This window comes from Neofelis nebulosa, chromosome 14 (assembly GCF_028018385.1).
Source record: "Neofelis nebulosa isolate mNeoNeb1 chromosome 14, mNeoNeb1.pri, whole genome shotgun sequence".
In the NCBI taxonomy this organism is placed as follows: Eukaryota; Metazoa; Chordata; class Mammalia; order Carnivora; family Felidae; genus Neofelis; species Neofelis nebulosa.
Genome location: NC_080795.1, coordinates 10,360,480 through 10,382,642, shown reverse-complemented (window position 1 = coordinate 10,382,642; position 22,163 = coordinate 10,360,480). Strand labels below are relative to the sequence as shown.

Sequence of the window (22,163 nt, the reverse complement as noted above, 5' to 3'; positions counted from 1 at the left end):
AGGAAGACCAGAGTGGCATCCTCTGGGCCTTTTGTGAGATATTGTCCACTTGCTGATCATTGGCTCTGTGCGTTAGTCACAGCACAGTCTTTTTTTTTTTTTTTTTAAGTTTATTTATTTCCTTTGAGAGAGGGAGGGAGTGTGAGCTGGGGACGGGCAGAGAGAGGGAGAGGGAGAATCCCAAGCAGGCTCCACACTGTCAGCACAGAGCCCGATGTGGGGCCGGAACCCATGAATCGTGAGATCACGACCTGAGTGGAAATCAAGAGTCAGACGCTTAACCGACTGAGCCACCCAGGTGCCCCACAACACACTCTTAATCCTGAGCCAACTTCCTATTCCTCCACATCCCCCCCTGAAATTGCCCTCTCCCCCACACCCCATCCCATTGGCCTTAGCCGAGGAGATGCCAACTGACTTAAATTCTAGCCTCATCACAGTATCATTAGGACGTTAGCTTGCTAAATAAATACATAAATAAACCACAGCATTTCATTTGAAAATGAAAATGCCACTTAAAAAAATGTATACTTCAGAATATCTTAAATACTGGTCCCTTCTGTTATAAATACTCAAGGATTGAGTCTCTTTGGTCTCCGATTATCAAAGTTGTGTTTTGCCTCATAGACTTCTCAGGCAGGTCACCTCAGAGAGACGGGACTGAAATCTGTAAGCGCTGGACAGGATGTCATAGCATGTCCAAATTTGACTATTACTTGGCTCAGTGTGGCTTGGGGCCCCGGCCTTCCTTCCATTCACCTACAAAAACTCTCTTTCATCCACAAATATCCACCCCCTTCCCACAGCTCTAAAGCAATTGTATGAATTAGTTTTTCATCAGGGAAAATATCTACTGAATACACTGATGCAGAAAACAAAAGAGAATGCAAAAAACAAATGCATAAGAAATTTCATTCCACTCTTGTTCTAAGGCAACTCTGTTTTTCACATTCTAAAGGTATGACATTGTGGGAAAGCTCAACTATTTGGGGAGGGGGGGTGCTTGTTTTTTGCTTTTTGGGTTTTTTTTAATATAATTTATTGTCAAATTGGCTTCCATACAACACCCAGTGCTCATCCCAACAAGTGCCCTCCTCAATGCCCATCACCCATTTTCCCCTCTCCCCCACCCCCATCAACCCTCAATACAACCCTCAGTGTATTTAAGAGTCTCTTATGGTTTGCCTCTCTCCCTCTCTGTAACTTTTTTTCCCCCTTCTCCTCCCCCCTGGTCTTCTGGTAAGTTTCTCAGGATCCACACAGGAGTGAAAACATATGGTATCTGTCTTTCTCTGACTGACTTATTTCATTTAGCATAATACCCTCCAGTTCCATCCATTGCTGCAAATGGCCAGATTTCATTCTTTCTCATTGCCAAGTAGTATTCCGTTGTGTATATAAACCACAATTTCTTTATTCATCAGTTGACGGACATTTAGGCTCTTTCCATAATTTGTCTATTGTTGAAAGTGCTGCTATAAACATTGGGGTACGTGTGCCTCTATGCATCAGCACTCCTGTATCCCTTGGGTACATTCCTAGCAGTGCTATTGCTGGGTCATAGGGTAGATCTATTTTTAATTTTCTGAGGAACCTCCACACTGTTTTCCAGAGCGGCTGCACCAGTTTGCATGCCCACCAACAGTGCAAGAGGGTTCCCGTTTTTCCACATCCTCGCCAGCATCCATAGTCTCCTGATTTGTTCATTTTGGCCACTCTGACTGGCGTGAGGTGATATCTCAGTGTGGTTTTGATTTGTACTTCCCTGACGAGGAGTGACGTTGAGCATCATTTCATGTGTCTGTTGGCCATCTGGATGTCTTCTTTGGAAAAGTGAACTATTTGTTATTTAACCTTAAAATTTCCAGCTCTCCTGTACTCTCTCACTATGGATCTCATACTTCCTAGTTTATCTCACTCCTTTTGAAGATATTTATATTTTCTGCTGATTCCATCTCCCACTTCTGTATATTTATAGATTCACAGAATGTGCGTGAAATTATAGCCAAAAAATGAGGTACAAAATATTAGGTCCAATAGCAAAAAAAGAGAAGTTACAAATTAGTGGATCCATCCAGCCATTGGATGAAATAGTCATGTTGATATTATTTAGATTAATATGCCCCACACATAAGAGGGACTTTGAAAAAAATGAATTCTCCTTATTTCACCTAAGTTTCTTTTTGAGGATGTTAAATAGAATTCTAGTCAGAGCATCTTACATAGGAGAAAATCAATACATAAAGTCTCAATCCCGATACAAAGCGCTCTGGTTAATGTTATGCAGATTGCCAGAATGCCATAATACTGACTAAGCCTTTACTTTCAAAACAAGTGTCCTCAGATTTGCTCATCACTGCAACTTTTCCTACTGTTCATTCTCAGAGCTGCAACCCTCAGTATACGGCAATTTATATAAACGCTGCGAATTGCCATTTCTACATTTAAAAAACCAAGCACTTTTTTTACAGCTTACTGTGACGTTTTTGTGTCTGTGTGTGTGTGTGTTTTCTCTTTGGCGGTAGGAATTTTGCTGGAACGGTTGAATGTCTGTTTATGTACAACTATCTATTGTGTGTATACAAATTGCAGCAAAATTACAAATACCCTCTCCAGGTTAGAAGGAATGGCTCTCTGATGTTACACGTGAGTGGATATTTGCAACGTAACCTTGCAGGCACGTATGGGAAATTTACCAACCTACCTTCCCATTGTACACAGACACATAAAAAACCATTTCTTTTCCATTTTAAGTGGTGACAAGGAAAAATAATAGCCATTCGTATGCACATGTACACTTTTTCAGTGTTATAATTTTTTTACATATTATAAATTATTTCCCTATTCTGAAAGATCTAAAGGTGCAATCATAAAATGCTACATGATAATAATAGTCACAATTCCAAGTAACCACAGTACACCAGCCGAGCTCTGTTTGTCCCCATTCCCTCATTCATGTATTCATTTGGCAAATTTCCCCGGGCATGTGGTCTGGGCCGAGCACCGTGCCAGGCTCCGAGGGCGCAGTGGAGAGTAGGCAGATATATCCCCTGAACTTAAGAAGCTTTTACCTTTTGTCCGGGAGACCAATAGCGAAAATGTAAACTAATAAATGACCAAGATCTTGGAGAATCTAAGCATTCGGAAGGAAATAAAGGAAGGGACTTGATAGGGTGGTCTACAAAGCCCTCTTTGAAGAGGGAACCTTGCAGAGCTAAAGGAAGACCAGGGACTTGCAAGACAGAGAGAGCCTGAGGGAAAGCCCACCAGGCCTCAGGACAGCAAGCCCAAAGCCTCCCGGGACAGAAATGTCTCTTTGAATTGGAGTCAGAGGTCAGCGTGGCTGGAGCTGAATGAAGAGAGGAAGCACGGTTTGAGGTGAAGCCAGGAAGACAGACGGGGGCTGAATCACGGAGACCTTGCAGAACACTGAAAGGAGCTAGATTTTATTCTCAGTACAGAAGGAAGCCACCGAAGGGGCGTCAGTAGAGGACAGGCAATCAGATTTAGAGTTTTAAAACATCACTCTATGCGAACGTGTTCTCTCAACCCCCATACCTTATCCCTCAAAGGATGCTCGGCCGTAAACATTTCACTAAAGAGGAAAAGTATCACGTAGGCAACAAGTTGCCCAAGCCCAGAGTTGACCTTTACCGTCCTCAATCCCTGCTCTGGGCCTAGCAGTATATGCTTGACCTGCTCCCTTAAACCACCTCCTTCCCCACGAGTCATGGCACAGCGTTGACCTCCTCACTTCTAACGTCATTGTTGTCAAAGACGAACTGCATCAACCACAGCATCGTGTTTATTGTCTATGTTCTCGTGGGCGAGTTTTATTAACCCCTCCCTAGCTACGCATTTTGGTACGTGTTCTCACTGCAATACATTCACTTCACCAGATAGGGTTTCGCTCCCCTCGACCGATAGCTCTTGCCCTTGCTACTTTGCAGCCAAGGTCAAAAGCCCACCCAGGGCTGCACAAGACCTGCTCCACGTCAGGCACAAGCCTTGGTGCTGAGAGCAGAAAGATGAACACAGATCAAAGTGAAATATGTCACCGTACTTGAAAAGCTTGAAGACTGTATTCTAAAGTTGGCTGCTTCTTATGGAACATAATCAAAAATAGAAACAGCCCGTTAACGCTGGCCCCACCTATGAAAACGGAGTCCTAGGATGAGCAACGTTCCTCCCAATTACTATGTTCCAGCTTAAATATACTATATACCTTCTAATCCGGCATATTAATTATCGTGACTCTGGGCCTGAATAAAATTGACATCTACCAAAAATAAAAACACTCAGTCATAGTAAATAAATATTCTAGCCTTCATACTTCAGAATGATAACACGGACACATCGTCAGCAAGATACTGAATCTTTTCCAATCATAACACAAATACAAAAGGCGTCTTGCTGTCGAGTAGCTTCTGTGTGTCACATATGAGGCCAGGCATTTTCCAGGTGTTCCTACTCCTCCTTCTCCTAACAACCTACAAGATAATATTTAGCCCATTTTCTAGATGGTCTCTAGGCAGAGAGATTAAATGATCCACCCACAGAGACGAGAGGCTGGCAGAGGCAGACCGTCCTCAATTGCTTCGCCGTCTCTTTCGAAGGCTTCTAGGCTTTTTCTATCCTGAGTGATCATCAAATATTTGTGCCTCTAGAACTACAACCTCTTGTCATCCCCCAAGAAAACTGTATGCCAGCCCTTACGTAGTAGACAGCTGAGAGCAAAGCTGCAATGACTTAACTGAGGTGGGGTGCTGGTACAAGGTTTAAAAGGCTGCCAACTCCCACCGCCCCCCCTAACCCGCACCCCAGGGACTGGCCAGAGACCCTCAGGGGAATCTAGGGCCCACAGAGTGTTTGGGAAGCTTCGCTCCATATCAGGCTTTTCCAGCTGTCCCTTCACTTGCTTCACCTGGTCCCATGGACAGGTGACGGACCCAGCCGGGGGCGACTCTGCCGTGCAAGAACCCTGGGATCGAAGGCGTGAACGGGAGAACAGAGTGTTGCAAAAACGACACCGGTCAGACCCTGGAATAACTTATGCCATTTTGGGCTCTATAATTTAAAGGAGGGGAAACTGACGACATTTCAGACGAAAAAGTCATAAACGTGACTGAAAGGTAAAGGGGCAGAAGGCAGTAGCTGAGAAGAGAGCATTGGAAATTCCTAAGCCTGAGAAACAAAGACGCAGGCCTGTCCAAGCCCGTGACGGGCATTAGACCCAGGACTCTGATTACCTGTGCCCCCGTTTTCTGTGACTCTAGAACGGGAAACAGACAGCGTTTCAGACTGGAGGAATTCGATCTGAGCAAGGCCTTACTAAACTCTTGAACGGGCTGGGCACATAATTTCTTTTAAAGGCAGGAAGCAGAGGTTTATAAATGAGGATGGGAGAAGAGCTCTAAGGCATGGGGCATCACGGAAAATCTATTCAGGGTTCTTTAAAGTGCCTCCAGCCTCACACTGAGAGAGAGGGCAGTCCTCAGAGGGCAGCAAAGTCCCCAAGGCCTGGGCGCAAGTAGGTGTGGGTTCAGATTCCAGGCTTCCCACTTCTGACTTCCGATCTTCATGCACGTTGCTCGGTTACTTCTCAATTTACTCACCTGCTAAGCAGAGAAGACAGACAGCAGGACCTACATCACAGGGCTTCCCTGTTTATATAGAAACACTGTATAAATGCCATGATTCAGGAGCCTGAACACAAGAAGCACTGAATAAATACCAGCCATTTATTGTTATTATTATTATTGTCAATTTTATTTTCCATGTATTGGTAGGTGTGCAGAGTTTGTGTGTGATAGAAAATTCAGCTGCGTCAGATTTTCAATTTGTCTGCAAGGCTGCTTTGACATAAAGGAATTTTAATTTTTTTTTTTTTTTTTTTTTTTTTTTTGAGAGAGAGAGAGAGAGAAAGGCAGAGTGCGCTTGGGGGAGGGCAGAGAGAAAGGGAGACACAGAATCTGAAATAGGCTCGAGGCTCTGAGCTGTCAGCACAGAGCCTGACGCGGGCCTTGAACTCATAAGCTGTGAGATTATGACCCAAGCTGAAGTCGGACGCTTAGCTGACTGAGTTGCCCAGGCGCCCCTACATAAGGGAATTTCAAAAGTGACCTAAAAATAAGAAAAATTTGCTTCATGGAGACATCCTTTTATAAATATAAGAAATGATGGAGATATTTTAAAAGCCCATCTACCCAGCTTTCCTAATTGAAATGGTCTTTATGAGCTGTTAGTCAGGGGAGACTAATAGTTTGACGACCAATAATATATACGATTATGAAGGCTAGAGCTCCCTGGTTTGAATATGCCATTTAAGGTCATTTTGAGTTGGGCCATTAAGTAAAGCTTAAGGGTATATAGATTTTCCATAGACTTGGGAATTCCTAGACCTGGGTCTAAATTATTATGTTGAAAATAATGTCTAACTTTAAAGCAATGGAACTAGTTTCATTTTACCACCTAGACCAGCATTTGTATTCCCAAAATGAGTGTTGCATTCAAAGTAGTCACTTTGGGAGGCTACAAACTTCTTTTATTATTGCTCCCAGAATTCAAAAGATTTTTGAAACTGGTCTTTCAGAACTGCAGTCAAGAAAAGTGTATGAGCCACGTTAGAAAATCAATCTTGTTACATTGTTTTCACACCTCATTCTTTTCCCCAAACATCACCCAGATCTAACCCACAGACTTGGCTTCCAGTGACGATTAGCTGTTTCCAAAAATCAAATTCCCCATCAAAAGACAAAGAGTTGTCTGAGGATATGTAAAACAGGGTCCCACTGGCTCTGAAGAGAATTCCAGTAGGGAAATTCCCAAATATTCCAAGTAAGAGCAGCATTGTTTGGGATATGCATACAGCTTCTTAGAAATGCCAGCCGGGAAGGAGACAACATTTGAATGAATGTGTTCTCTGGTATGTTAAATAACAGTAATCTGAGTCATGACTTTAAGGCCACACATCAGATAGGAGATTTCGTTTCTACCTTGTACAGCGGACAATGGAAGCTTTTTATAAAAATATAGAGGGGAAGACAACATTGAATCAAATTAGGACAGTTCTCTGTTGCCATGACCAATAATAGTAAAGAGCCACAACACTCAGTTCAACAGAAGGGTAATAAATTCACAAGGAATGATTTCTTTTGTTTGAAATAACTTCTAGAATTCATGCCATGGAGAGCTATTGAGACAAACGCTGGGTCTGAGTTTGACAATGGGATGGATTATTTTATGACTGTTAACATAAAATTTGCAGCTCTGTAAGCCCAGATCGTGATTTAAAGATAATAAAATCTCATGCTTCAGGGTGTAAGTTAATCACCTGCAAGGACCAGGAAGAATTTTCCTTTCAAAAGTAACAATGCACAATTGAGTAGGTGCATAAATCCTGTTTAATTTCCAGCGCATCAAGTATTGGTCAGTGCTGAAAACAAGAATCAAATTAGATGGACTATTAATCTGATTTGGTTCAACAACTCCTATATTGTTGCTTCCACTGAGTTTTATGTCTTGTGTTTATACTTTGCTATTTTAAATAACAATTGCTTTGTCAGTTTCTCGTTTCTATAACACTTATCATCCCAGAATGGGGGCATTTATACACTGTGCAGTATTATCTACTTTGTACAAAATAAATGAAATTGAAACTATCTCAGGAATCAACAACGTGGTTAATAAGAAGTATCTTAAGGTTCATAGAGTTGTATCCCTTGTGGAAGATTCTACTGAGAAGACCCAAAAGGTCTCTGTTCACACACACACACACACACACACACACACACACACACACACTCTCATTTTGCTGATGGAAAACATCTTTCAGAACCAGTGGTCTAAAATCAAAGAAGGAATAGAACTTACTCAGAAATTAAGAGCAAAAACATGTTCCTCTCATGAAAGTGTCAGATTTAAGGGTTGATTTTCAGTTGTGTATACAGTGGTAAAATCACATTTGCCAGGTGACCTACCCAAACCACCTACCGCTAAAGAAAAGTGGTTAGTGTGTTTGAAAATGGAAGCAAATTTAAGTTATTTAGTTTGTATGGGAAAACAGTTCGGATTTATGAATGGTAGGTATAGAGCCCTTTATAAACAATCTAACTGATTTGCAAAATTGTAGCCTTGCTCTCTCAGTTTAATTAGAAGAAAATGACAGAGTAGATTCAATTTATGATTTCTTCGTCTTCCCATTTAATCAGATTATGAATTCATGGCACTTGGCTATGGGAAACGAACTTATTCTACTACCTATCTTCCAAAGCAGTAAAAGAGCTCTGTAATTAATAGACACTTTGTTGTATTCGTCCGAATAACAGTTAATCAGAAGTAAAGGGGCCCCTGGGTGGCTCAGTCGGTTGAGCGTCCAACTTCAGCTCAAGTCACGATCTTGTGGTTCGTGAGTTCGAGCCCCACGTCGGGGCTCTGTGCTGACAGCTCAGAGCCTGGAGCCTCCTTCGCGTTCTGTGTCTCCATCTCTCTCTGCCCCTACCCTGCTCTTGCTCTCTCTCTCTCTCTCTCTCTCTCAAAATGAATAAACTTAAAAAAAATTTAAGGGCAGGGTACATAACCAAAGGACAGAGGGTTATAATTTCTCGTCACTTCAAGAAGGGTATGGTTCAGGCTGACAGCAGAGAAGAGAGCGGAAAAGACCGATCTGATCTTCTGGGGGTCAGAGATGCTTTTCTTGATGATGCAAGACGTTGTCCTAGAGAGGGAATACAGGCAGAGAGCCTCTACTGGAGCGCCTATCATGCATAGGCACGTAGCTACACATCAGACACTAGACGCATTATCTATCTTCTCACGTTCGACAATTCAGAAAGCAGAGGTAAAACAGAACTGCTCAAAATTCTTCCTCCCTCCATATTAAAAATTACGTTTCAAGTGTTGCCTGGCTCATCCTTTTGGGGAACCTGTCTCATTTGTTTGCCCAGAGAGAGAGTCCTTCTAGGGATGAAAAGCACTATTTCAAAATAGGTTTAGCATTGCTGATCTTTACATGCCTTAGTGTGGAGAAGATAAATGACAAATAAATGGCTGGGGAGACAAAATGTTGTGTTTAATTACCATGAGAAGCCAGTCTTCACGAGGTTGGCAAAAAGTGTCTCCAATTAGGTTGGACTCTATGTACCGAGGGCTGTAGATCGTCCTCTCTGAATCTGTCTTTCTGTCATCTCTCTAGATGGTGGACCACATGCTGTTATTCAAAAGGCTGAGGGACAGCGCCTGTGTGGCTCAGTCCGTTAAGTCTCCGACTCTTGATTTCAGTTCAGGTCATGATCTCACGGTTTGCGGGATCGACCCGCGTTGGGCTTGCGCCGACAGCGCAGAGCCTGCTTGGGATTCTCTCTCTCCCTCTGTCTCTGCCCCTAGCCACCACCCCCCCCAAAATAAATAAATAAACTTTTTAAGAGAAGGTGCAATTCAGGAGAATTTGGTTCATTGTTTATTTTGCTTTTCCTATTGAAGACAACCAGTACATTCCGTAGCTCTTCTGGGCTGTAATTAGAAAGCTACCAGCTTTCTAATTTATTCTAGAAATTGTGTCACTATCCTTAACCTAGAACGTGAAACTCACCATGCACATCGTGTTCCAGGAAACATGAAACTATGGATTAGTGTAATATAATATACCAGGATTATGTAATTCAAGTAAGCATTTTGAGGCAACAAAAATTAGTTTAAATTTCAGGCAAGAAGTGACTATTTAAATTGAAATGTAGTTCTATTTGCCACTTTAAAGACGTATGTGTAATTTATTCGTTCCTCTGAACCAGTGTTTTCCATTGAAGACTATTCTCATGAAATGACCCACTGAGAAAAGAAGGTTTCTGTGGCACTCAGTTGGAGATTCACAACATACATTAGCATTCTGAAGGTTCTGAGAAGGCACGCACTCGTTCCCTTGTTGATCATGGAAACTTGTCTGTTTGGTTTTTTTTTGTTTGTTTGTTTTTAAGTTTATTTCATTTTGAGAGAGACAGAGACAGTGCAAGTGGGGGAGGGGTAGAGAGAGAGGGAGAGAGAGAATCCCAAGCAGCTCGGCACCTTCTGTGCAGAGCCGGACTCGGGCTCGAACCCACGAACCGTGAAATCAGGACCCGAGCCGAAACCGAGAGTCAGACGCTTAACCGACTGAGCCACCCAGGCGCCCCGGAACCTTGCTTTTTACAAGACACTTACTTTTCCCCGAATCCCCCCTAAGACTTGGCAACTGCATGTGTCAAGGGGTGAAGTGGGTATAGTACCCAGAACTGCTTAGCAGGACCAGCTACTGGCCCATGAAGCCGGCCCCGCTGCTGCCTCAGCATCCGTGCTTACCAGGGTGAGGCATTCCTGTTCTATGTGTAGCAAAGTTTATTTCTTGAAGTTTGTTCAATTTCACAAATGTACGGACTTACTTCCACTATTGTAATTCCCGGAGTGAGTGTCTGATGATGTCTGAGCAACATGTCCTACGCTCCAGGGTGCATTTGGTTTCGTGCACACGCGGGCGCGTACGAGTTCAGGCTACGTATCTATGCGTGTGCCGTATCGCTTGATAACGAGATGATCATTGGCCACAGAAATAAAAATGAAAACATTTTACAATACGTAGATTTCATAGTTTTGATACCAGGGGAAACGTGAGTTTCTTTTTCTTCTATTTAGATTAAAAACATCCATAAAGCAAGAAATAAAGACGCACTCACGTGTGTTAAATTTTATAGACGCCTATCATGTGTTAAGAGTTCTCTTCCTGGAGGAAGTCGATGGAGTATGTGACTACGTATGAAATTAGCCGTTCTACGGTAGACTGAGGAAGAGGCCATGAAACACGATGAAACCACTGCCCGGATGACTGAACCACACAAGCACACCGTAAACACATAATAAGCAGAAGGGAAAAACAAAAAAAACCCCTACTTACGTGTTTTTTGTCGTTTTTTTTTTTTAACCGAAAACGCCTTTTAGGGACCGCATTTAACAAAGCTTTCGTCTAAAGGCGCCCTTGAAAATTTTTGGTGAACAATTCTTGACATTTTAAATATTAACACCGAAGACAGGGAGTCTGAATGTCTGTTCATATTTCATAAGCAGCATCAGTATGGACACAGTGATCAATATTATGAGAGGACTCTTGGAGGGGCTCGAATTCTTTGGGGGCACCTTACTGTGCACTCTACGTGGAGAATTCCGAGCCTCCCGGGACCCCAGGTTTCCATGGTTTGTATTTTTCACAGGTGTCAGTTGTGTCCTTTCTCTGGAGAGAATATGTGGCTCTGGCCATTCATTCCCCCCACCTACCTTCCTTGAGTCTGCACACATACGCAGCATGGTTCTCGTTGTGGTGTTCATTTAATTTTCCTACATTAATGGGGAAAAATGAGTTGCTCTGTGAGCAGTGGTAGAGGCTGTCTTGTGAAATGAAATTCGCACGTGGCGTTTCGCGTCACCCTGCGTGACGACCAGTGTCCCTAACGTGCTGGTCCATTGGTGGTGCTGCGTGTTGTGGGATTCGGAAGGACCCTGCCTCACTGACACTAACAAGAACTCATTTGACCCGTAAATGGAATAAGCGTGATCTCAAGGTTGCAGAATAAGTATATTTGCAACATCAAGACATTGTTTTGACAAAACAACTTTTTTCTCCAGGACACGGTAGCATTTTTCTTCCCAGCTGGTTTTACTTTTCCCCATTTGTTTTATCAGCCTCTTCCTCTCGGCAAAAGTAGGAGGTAGGTTTGCCCAAGAGGAAACGCTTCAGGGTTAATTCTTGATTCTTTTCAGCTCTCACCGATAGGTCTAGTTTTTAAGTCAATGAAAAGATTATTAGGGAATGGCTTTATGAAGGTATAAAAAAATTAGGGCAAAATTACATTAATTTATAATGGAGTCAAAAATTTCTGAGAGATTATTTTTATCCAGTTCATTAAGGGGGACAATTCATCACAAACTTCTTTTAAAAATCAAGATGAGTTCTATGGTTACTTAGAAGCTATATTAATGTGGCTTTATATGACTTCAGAAAGGTATTTTAGAACTCCTTTTCCTGTTTTCATTTCCATCAACCAGCTTTGTTTTCTTTGTGCAAATATCTAGGCCAAGGCTTCTTAAGAATATAAAAGAGAAAAATAAAAAAATGAAACATACAATCAATGGAAGAAGTCCAGAACTGAATTACTTTCCAAGTGAGCTCTGCTCGTATTTTCTATTAGGGCACTGATCACATCCATCCTGCCCCTCATCTTTCTCTTTGTTTGCGTGATGAGAAAAGTCACCAACTTAGAGCTTGCATTTAGGCAAAGGAAAAAAAAAAATGTCACCGGAGATTGTTTTAGATTCCACAAAGAGGAAGATTAAGCTCAGTCTTGCATAAATCATAAATCACATTACAAATTCGATTAAGAGTCAAGAATAGTAACAGGTGTTGGGGCACCTGGGTAGTTCAGTCAGCTGTGCATCCAACTTTGGCTCAGGGCATGATCTCGCGGTGCACAAGTTCGAGCCCCACCCAGGGCTCACTGCTGTCAGCACAGAGCCCACTTTGGGTCGTCTGTCCCCCTCTCTCTGCCCCTGCCCTGCTTGCACTCCATCTCAAAAATAAATACACATTAAAAAGAATTTTTTTTCAAGAATAGTAACAGGTGTTGATTCACGTGGAAGTTCCCAAATGCACTCACAGAGCGTCTTGCTAATGGAAATCAACACCCTGCGTACCCGTCTCTGAACTCCGCTCTTGTCTGTTTCCTCCACAGAGCTACAGTGAACCTGTTGACGTCAAGACCTCTCAACCTCCTCAGCTGATCAACTCAAAGCCGTCAGTGTTCCATGGGCCCAGCCAGGCCCACTCAGCTCTGTACCTAAGTTCCCACTACCACCAACAACCAGGAATGAATCCTCACCTAACTGCCATGCATCCCAGTCTCCCAAGGAGCATAGCCCCCAAGCCGAATAACCAAATGCCAGTGACTGTCTCTATAGCAAACATGGCCGTGTCCCCCCCTCCTCCCCTCCAGATCAGTCCACCTCTTCACCAGCATCTCAACATGCAGCCGCCCCAGCCACTCACCATGCAGCAGCCCCTTGGGAACCAGCTCCCCATGCAGGCCTTACACTCACCGACCATGCAGCAGGTAGGTGCCCACACCCTGGACTCCCCTTGTTCCGAAGTGCTGGGGGGTGGGGGTCTGTCCATGCAGCGAAAGGGGTAGAGGGGCATATGTGTTCCGTTCTGTTGAATGGAGAGAAAACGGAAGGTATTCGACCAATTTCTGAAAAATATAACTTACAGGCGGTGAGTTTGGGCAGCATTACATGATCACAACAATGGATCATGGCTTCTTTCCATGATCACCCCCTGGCTTCCGACCACATCTCTAGAAATCGCACTTCTAATCACCCTCCTTGTTTTCTGCTCCTTGAGTAAAGTACGTTTATAATTTTGAGATGCCAAACACTGTTAAAGATTTCTTGGGGACTGAGGAATCTACCTTTAAAAAAAATTGTTTGGAAAGTCTCGACGGGTATGCCTGCTGAGGCCCACGAATGCTGCAAAACGAAATCAGACCCACCGTTTTTCGATATTCGGAAATATCAAATTGGCACAGCCTTAAAAGTACGAAGAAATGAAAGTTTCAACCAGTGTTTTATTTAAAAATGGGTATGTGGCTGCTGCATAAATCAGAAAACACAGGAAGTTTGAAAGCCTCTCTGCCTACTCCCCCAATTATTGAACCCGCTTGTGTGCAATCTTAGCTTGACTTTTCTTTGAAATCAAGTGTGCCTCTAGGATTTGGTGTTATTGGAAAATTTTAAGATGAGGATCACATGGTACAAATGAAACTAAATATAAAGCATTCAAGAATCCTGAAAACTTGCTTTGAAAATACAGACCAAGGTAAAAACTACAAATCACATCAAATTCAGCTAGCACTTTTATAAGCCATTGACTCTATTCTAGTTTCCAAAGCAATAACTAATTATGTGAACTCAGGCTTCTTACAGAATTGATATCTGGAATTGATATCTATAGAATTGATTCCTCTGTGGAATTGGAGTCTACAGTCAGACCAGAGTAGGGTGGAGAGGAGACAGAAAGAAGAATCAAATATATGTAGCCCCAAATTTATTTTTATTATTATGATTATATATTCGGATTCCTGAGAGCTGACAATAGCAAACCTTAATATATTGCCTTAACTTATCCTTAATTTCAGAAAATTTATAGTGCAGGAACTAGCATTATCTTCATTTTATAAGCAAGGAAACTCAAGCTTGGCAGAGTTAAGTAATATGCCCATAATGTTGGTGCTAGAATTCAAACCCGGTTCTGTTCAGAAATCACAGTCCAGATTCTTTTTTTTTTTTAATTTTTTTTTTTTTAACGTTCATTTATTTTTGAGACAGAGAGAGAGAGAGAGCATGAACAGGGGAGGGTCAGAGAAAGAGGGAGACACAGAATCTGAAACAGGCTCCAGGCTCTGAGCTGTCAGCACAGAGCCCGACGCGGGGCTCAAACCCACAGACTGCAATATCATGACCTGAGCCGAAGTCGGACGCTTCACCGACTGAGCCACCCAGGCGCCACACAGCCCGGATTCTTAAATGCTAGGCCTGCTGCCTCTCACTCTTAATCATTCTTTTTTTTTTTAATGTTTTCATTTTAATTTATTTTTGAGAGAGAGAGAGCATGAGAGGGGAGAGATTGGCGGGGGGGGGGGGTGGCGGTGCGGGGAGGGAAACAGAAGATGCAAAGCGGGGCTCTGTCCTGACAGCAGGGGGCCCGATGCAGGGCTGGAACTCACAAACTGCGAGATCATGACCTGAGCCAAAGTCAGAAGCTCAACTGACTGAGCCATCCAGGCACGCCTCACTCTTAATCATTCTTATAGACTATTACCAGTTTTGTATTAGAAAGCCTGTGTCTCCTAAGAATTTGGAGAGTCTTTAAATTCTAGTTCGTTCTCAGATTAAAATGGCAATAGCAAATGGACTCACCTCTTGACTGAAGTCTTCCCTGAGCCCTACGCCAAAGATATTGAGAAAGCTCTGATGGTTTATTACCCATGTTCAAGAATCTAGTCGTTGATTCACTAGGGAAGAAGACTGGGGAAAAGCCAACTCCTACCATCATACTTGTCCACAGCGGTGTCTGTGACTGGCAAGTGACATTCATAAGGTCAAATTTCCACCCTTTCTATCAGTCATCACTCACAATAGAAGGGCTACTCTTGGGTGCCCTTGCGTTTTAATGAGCCAGTGGCGTTTGCATAAAGAATGAATGGTTTGAGGAACACGACCTTGCGTCCTTGGGTCGACTCCTGCCAAAGGTGCTGCCTGGCTGAGGGCTCACGTTCTGCTCATGATGCTCTACCGCAGGTCAGTTTCTTCTCGGAGAAAAAGAGAGAGAGAAAGCACAGTCCCCTCCACCAAGGTGAGGGCTACAGCTCTGTTTAGAGAGGACACCCTTTTTTCTGATTTACCCACTCAGATGGTTCCTTTTTGCATTCATACAAACACCTCGGATGAGCTAGCTGTGATCCTGAGTAGTTTTCAAACATTTCAGAATTACATAAGGGCCACATGTGAAAACTCAGGAGATTTGTCTTTCTACATGGAATCAGAACTGGATAGGAAAAAATAGAACAGATTACATTGGACACGTTATTCATCAATCTTTAAGTCAGTTCTATTAGTGTATCTCAAAAAGTGTTCTTACTGAGATGGGAGGACCTGATTTCAATTTACATTCATAATAGAAGACACAATGGCATGCACCCAAAACGGAGAGTAAATAGCCAAAAGACTACAGTGACTAAAATGCCTTTTATCAATGACTCGATCATGGTGGGTGAAATGAAACAATTGTTGACTGGGCAGGTGAACAAATGAGCAATTAAAAAAAAAAAAAAAGAGTAACGGAAGGGTTCAAATATTAGGAGAAATTATAGGTTAGTTTGTAGAATCTCGGTTCTTTGGAAGTTTAGGGTTTTTTTATTTCATTGATTCAAAAAAGATTAATGGAACCCCTAACCCGTGCCAGGCACTGTCTAGCCTTTGGAAATTGAATGATAAATGAGGACAGGTAATGAGGCCTCGGTCCCCCACGCAGCTGACATCAGAGTTGGGGGGCGGTTGTGGTGTGTTGGTGGTAATAAGATCCTGCGGGGGGAGAAAAACTGAACTGGAATTCAGGCTGCGGGCTGGGTAGAGAAATAGCAGAGCCTTCGGCTGCAGTGGGTAAGGGAGGCCCCTATGGAGGGCTCACACGGCCAAGAAGGGAGAAGAGAAAGCAGCCTTTCTGAATCAGAAGGTGGAAAGTGGAGGTGGGACAACCAGCAGGGGGCAGAAGCAGGGAACAGAGGCTCTGAGGCTCGAGCTGGAAGGACCCTCCTGGGGAGGAGCGCGGCTGGTCCAGGACACTGGAAGGAGGCCAGTGGGGAGCACGGTGAATGAGGGAGAGGCATGGGGGCTGAGGTCAGAGTCACAGGCAGGTAAACGGAATAGAATCTTCAGGGTAGGGAGACCAGCAGCCCCAACAACTCGATACTCCTAAAATCAGGATCAAAAAGTCTGTCACCCTTGATGTCACGCAATTTATTACCATCACAACAGTCTGTCAAGGCCAGTGTTCAAGTTCTCAAAGTCGGTCGTTAGCCTGTAGTTGTAGAACCAGGTTGCGGATGAAATTCAACCTGTCCGATTCACCATCCAAACCACCTGTATCCTGAAGAGTCTTGTTTCCTGGGTGTGGGGGCCGTGTTCACATACTCAAATGGGAAAAGAAAAAAAAAAGAAAAAGAGAGAAAGAGAAAGCAAGTTAATGGCTACCGTATTTTTAATATAATCTCGTATTTCAGTATTACTTTACCTATTTCACTCTCCTTCTGAAAATGAATATATCCGACAAAACCAATCACATAGTCCACCAGGAAAAATAGTTTCATTTTTTTTCCCTAGAACAATGTTTTATACACCAAGCCCATGGACCTGCTTTTTTTTCGTTTTTTTTTTTTTTTGGTCCAGTTTTCTTCCTTTATTTTTTTTTTTCCTGTTCACTGTATTGTCGAATGAGGTCACGAGAAAAAAAATCATTAATATCTGTCAACTTCCTTTATAACCTTAAGAAAAAATCTTTGTATGATATCACACAGACAGATTTTCAATTTCCTCGTGTAATAAACAGCTGCTTTAGGATTTGGGTGTAATTTAAAGGTTTAAAAAAAAAATCACATTGAGATTGATGAATAAATCAGTTGTGAAGACAAAAACATTGATGCCTGTTGAAAATACCTCTCCAGACAGGCAGGAAATGAAATTAGTTCCCAGTAAAGTGTGGATATGAGGATCACTGTTCGGTTGTGCTACAGGCTTTTTAGGACTTGCTTTGGTAGAACAACAAAACCACTAGGGCTACAGAAATCTAATTAAAGAGCAAATGTCCCTTCTGACATCAAATCAATCTTTATCACGTTTTCTATTTTTATTTCAATCTGGCACCAGAAAATGAAATTTACAATTCCAGGCATGCTACAAAACAGTTGGTGATTTTTCTCTTGAGCATTAAAATGCAAAATATTCAGCCTTGTTTAATTAGGCCGCTAAGCAAACATTTTCCAAAAATGTGTAGCATCATTGTTGTCTCATATTTACATCAATAGTAAAAACATACTTAGCTCTAGGTTCAACTTCAGCATCTCTCTCTATAGTGTTCAGAAGAATGTTTCATTTTCCAAATCGAAAGCAAGTAAAAGAATGTTACTCCAGGCTCTGCCTGTATTTTTCTTGATCCTTGCTTGTTTTGATATTACTGATCTTCTTCTTTTTTTTTTTTTTTCAACGTTTTTTATTTATTTTTGGGACAGATAGAGACATAGCATGAACAGGGGAGGGGCAGAGAGAGAGGGAGACACAGAATCAGAAACAGGCTCCAGGCTCCGAGCCATCAGCCCAGAGCCTGACGCAGGGCTCGAACTCACGGACCGCGAGATCGTGACCTGGGTGAAGTCGGATGCTTAACCGACTGCGCCACCCAGGCGCCCCATTACTGATCTTCTTAAATTGAGGCATGCAAGTTGGCTGACTTTGAAATCTTTGAACTTCGTAGATAACACCTAATTTGGGTTTTATAACCTGAAGTTACCCATTTAATCTTAAACTAACAGCCCGAGGAGTAGCGTTCTCCTCATATTCTCTCACCCAACCTTGAAGAACCATTCTCATTGGATGGGAATAAAGCAGTGGTGATTTCTGTTGTTGATTGTGTTGGCTTAGGTGGAAGGCAGTTGGCTTGTTTCTGTGTTTTGCTCTCTCGTTATGTTTCCATACCTTCAACTAACTCGAGATATTTCCAACTGCTCTTTTTTTGACACCTGTTTACTTTTAGGTTATGTTTTATCGGTTGTGCCAAAATCCAGTATGGAGAACTTTACATTCAAATGATAGGAAAGCCCCTGGCGTTTACACATTTACACACCCACGTGCCTTCCCGATGGTGGCCTGTGTTAAATTTTATTTACTGGAAAAGATGATTTACTGAGCCACTACTACAGATTGGCCTTGAGAATATCCAGTAAGCAGGGAAAACACCCTCTGATCTCAAGTCCCCATGGGCAGAGCCCTTATGACAGGGGCTAAAATGGAAGTCAACACAAGGCTCCTCTCTCTAGGAGCTTTGTCCTGCTGTTTGCCCCGTATCATACCAGACACTAAGGAAAGAAGTCAAGAAAGCTGGACGGTCACCCCCGTAAAGACAAGATTATATGACCATAATGCAGTGAATACATTTTATCAAAGCCAGTGGGACTCCTCATGTGAGAGATACAGCACTGTCTGGACAAAGAAAGGAAATCAGCCTGGAAAGGACTGGAGACACAAACATCCAGTTATACCTCTTAACTTTTCACCTTCCTATTTTAGAAAATGTTGATAGCTTTGAGCTGCAGGTGGTGTCTGCACAAACATACTTATTGTCCACAAACCAGTTGTTAAATGAGAAAATACTCTGTTCCTTTTAGTCCCTGTGAGGTCGAGTAGTCAGGCTGGCTGAATTCTCTGCTTTTTAATGGTGTGCCTCTAATCATCCAAAGGTTTGTCTTTCATCTACGGCTGTGGTGGGAGTTGGTGTGGACATTGGCTTGAAGTCTTTATCATTGGAATGGAAAATAAATTAGTATCTTAAAACCAAAATGGAGAATTGAAGACATTTGATAATAGGTACTTGGAGTGTTTACCCGAGACACTAAAACATGAATCAAGGTCTAAGGAAATATCCTTAGTTAAAAATCAATCCTCTGATCATTCTGCTGTTTAAAAAAAAAAAAAAAACAGTAAAAACTCAATATTATGCCTTCCAAAGCTCCCTGCAAGTAAATAGGGAGTGATTCATTTTTAAATCTCTTGATTTTTCAGTGGTTAAAAACCATGCATGATATCTGCAGCAGAAAGAGACAACCACGAGATTAATTAAGTTGCTTTTTTGGTCATTTCCAGCAAAGCTTGCTTATGCTGCTCTTGAATTCACCAGATAAGCTAAAAATAAATCTTAGTGTATAATGCTTTTTGTTTACCAGATATAGCTATATGCTTCAGACAGTCTGTCCTTGAATTTTTAATAGCTTCGCAAGGATTAAAAGTCAACACTTCACCATACCAGTGTATTAAGAAGAATCTTCCTGAAGTCGATTATTATTTGGCAGCTAATAGACTTTTCAATTAAAAAATATTTGCTCCGTCTTACACTTTTCCTTCTCTGTGTTTTCCATGGCAAGTTGCTTTGAATCTCTTTCCTCATATTAGTCCAACAACTGTTAAAAAGCTTTGGTTGAAATTTTTTAGCTGAGGAAGAAGCACAAATAAAAGAAGAAGCAGATGGTCCCTTTGTGACTGAATGAAGAAAACGGGTTTTGAGAACAATATGTGAATAGGTGTAGTCTAATAAAACACTCAGCCACCTGCTGCCTGAATCCTTCAAAAGAGATTCTGTTGCATATTCTGGGGATTAACTATTAATGTATCCTTAGGTTTGATAGAAAACATAAACCGAGGGACCCTTTTGCTTTGTGTTGATTGAGTTGGCTTCCCCATATTTTAAATTGTTCCTCAATTCAATTTATCTGCTCAAGAGTGTAATTAAAGGTTTTCTAACACGTGGTTAAATGAAGGAAAGGTAAGAAGAATAGGGTTGTGGGCACTTCTTTTCTACCTTTGTTTTAATTTTTCTGGGCCCTCTGGATACATTTGCCCTTGCAAAGACACCAGCAAGAAGGCACTAGTGTGTTTGCAAACAATGGATAAATATTTACGGCCTCCCCTTCTTAACAAGGCACTTTGATCCTTATTTGTGGACTTGCTTTCCCTTTCAGGGATTTACTCTTCAACCCGACTATCAGACTATAATCAATCCTACATCCACAGCTGCACAAGTGGTCACCCAAGCAATGGAGTACGTGCGTTCTGGGTGCAGAAACCCTCCCGCCCAGCCGGTGGACTGGAATAACGACTACTGCAGTAGTGGGTAAGTGGCGGGTCATCGCCACCTGCTGGTGGACAGCTCTCATAGCATGCTTGGTGTCCCCTGCTCCCGAGTAGAGGGCAAGAGCCATCTTTCTTCTTCCCGCTTTCTGAAAGATGATCTGGCTCTCTTCCACTCTAACCAGATCATCTTTTAGAAAGCGGGAAGAAGAAAGATGGCTTAAAAACTGAGATCCCTGTTCCATTTAACTGTATACTTTCCCAGGGCCCAGCCCCATCCCTCAAGCTAGAACAAACAGACGAACCTCCCCCACGGTCGCCCGTAGCACTAGCCTTCCGACAAGACACGGCGTGTCTGTTTTCTCTTCGCACAGGGGCATGCAGAGGGACAAAGCGCTGTACCTCACCTGAAAGTCTGAACACCTCTTCTTTCCACTGAGGAATTCAGGGAAGTCTCTTCACCGTGGATTGCTTTGTACAGTCAAGGCAGTTCTCCATTTTATTAGAAAATCCAAGTTGCTAAGCACTTAGGACCATTTGAGCTTGTGGGTCACCCACTCTGGAAGAAATAGTCATGCTTCTTTCTTATTTTTTTAATCCCTTATGGACATTGTTTTTCTTCTTCCCTGAAGGAAATTTGGACCATTCAGATTTTATGTTGGTTTTTTGCTGTGAAGTGCTACGCTATAGTAACTGCCTTAGCAACTGTAGATGTCTCGGGTAAAAAGTCCTGGATTTTCCATTGGTTTTCATAATGGGTGTTTATATGAAACTACTAAAGACTTTTTAAATGGCTTGATGTAGCAATCATAGCAAGTTTGTAAATAGCATCTATGTCACACTCTCCTAGAGTATAAAATGTGAATGTTTTTGTAGCTAAATTGTACTTTGAAACTGGCTCCTTCCAGTTGATTAATTTCACAATAGGGGTTAAATTGGCAAACATTCATATTTTTACTTCATTTTTAAAACAACTAATAGTTCTATATTTTCAAAATATTTGAAAAAAAAAAAAAACGTATTCCCAAATGATTTTAATTTAAAAACAAATTGGCTTTGTCTCATTGACCAGACAGAAAGAAACTAGTGTTAAGGGAAGCGCAAACACGTTTATTTTGTACTGCAGAAAAATTGCTTTTTTGTATCACTTTTTGTGTAATGGTTAGTAAATGTCATTTAAGTCCTTTTATGTATAAAACTGCCAAATGCTTACCTGGTATTTTATTAGATGCAGAAACAGATTGGAAACAGCTAAATTATAACCTTTACATATGGCTCTGTATTATTGTTTCTTCATACTGTGTCTGTATTTAATCTTTTTTTATGGAACCTGTTGCGCCTATTTATGAAATAATAAATATAGGTGTTTGTAAGTAAATTTGTTAGTATTCGAAAGAGGTTTCTTTGATGTTTTAACTTTTGCTGGCAAAAAAAAAATTCACGCTTGGTGTGAATACTTTATTATTTAGTTTTTACAGTGACATGAATAAAAGCAAACCTACTTTTCATTTTAGCAGCAAATTAAAGTCACCAATCCTTCTTTCTACATTTCTTTGGTTGATGCAAACAGAAAAACTGATATTTAAGAACTCTCTTTCTTCGTACGCTGTAACAGAGAATTGCCCCAAACGTCACACAAACTCCAAGACTAAACAGATGGGTTCTCTCTCCGAAAAGGGTTGCTTCTTGGTTCTCAG

General features: G+C 42.0%; 1 protein-coding gene across 3 annotated transcripts in view; it reads left to right on the top strand.

Annotated features, from left to right (window-relative positions):
- The window catches only part of TOX (thymocyte selection associated high mobility group box), a 309,777-nt gene extending 287,933 nt beyond the window's left edge, over positions 1–21,844 (top strand). For all 3 annotated transcript variants that reach the window (XM_058699652.1, XM_058699651.1, XM_058699653.1), the window contains 3 exons: positions 12,750–13,127; positions 20,358–20,509; positions 20,841–21,844. In XM_058699652.1, the coding sequence (XP_058555635.1) occupies positions 12,750–13,127; positions 20,358–20,509; positions 20,841–20,877 (567 nt within the window). In that variant the 3' untranslated portion in view covers positions 20,878–21,844. The remainder of the gene's footprint in view (positions 1–12,749; positions 13,128–20,357; positions 20,510–20,840) is intronic.
- The last annotated feature ends 319 nt before the right edge of the window (positions 21,845–22,163 follow it).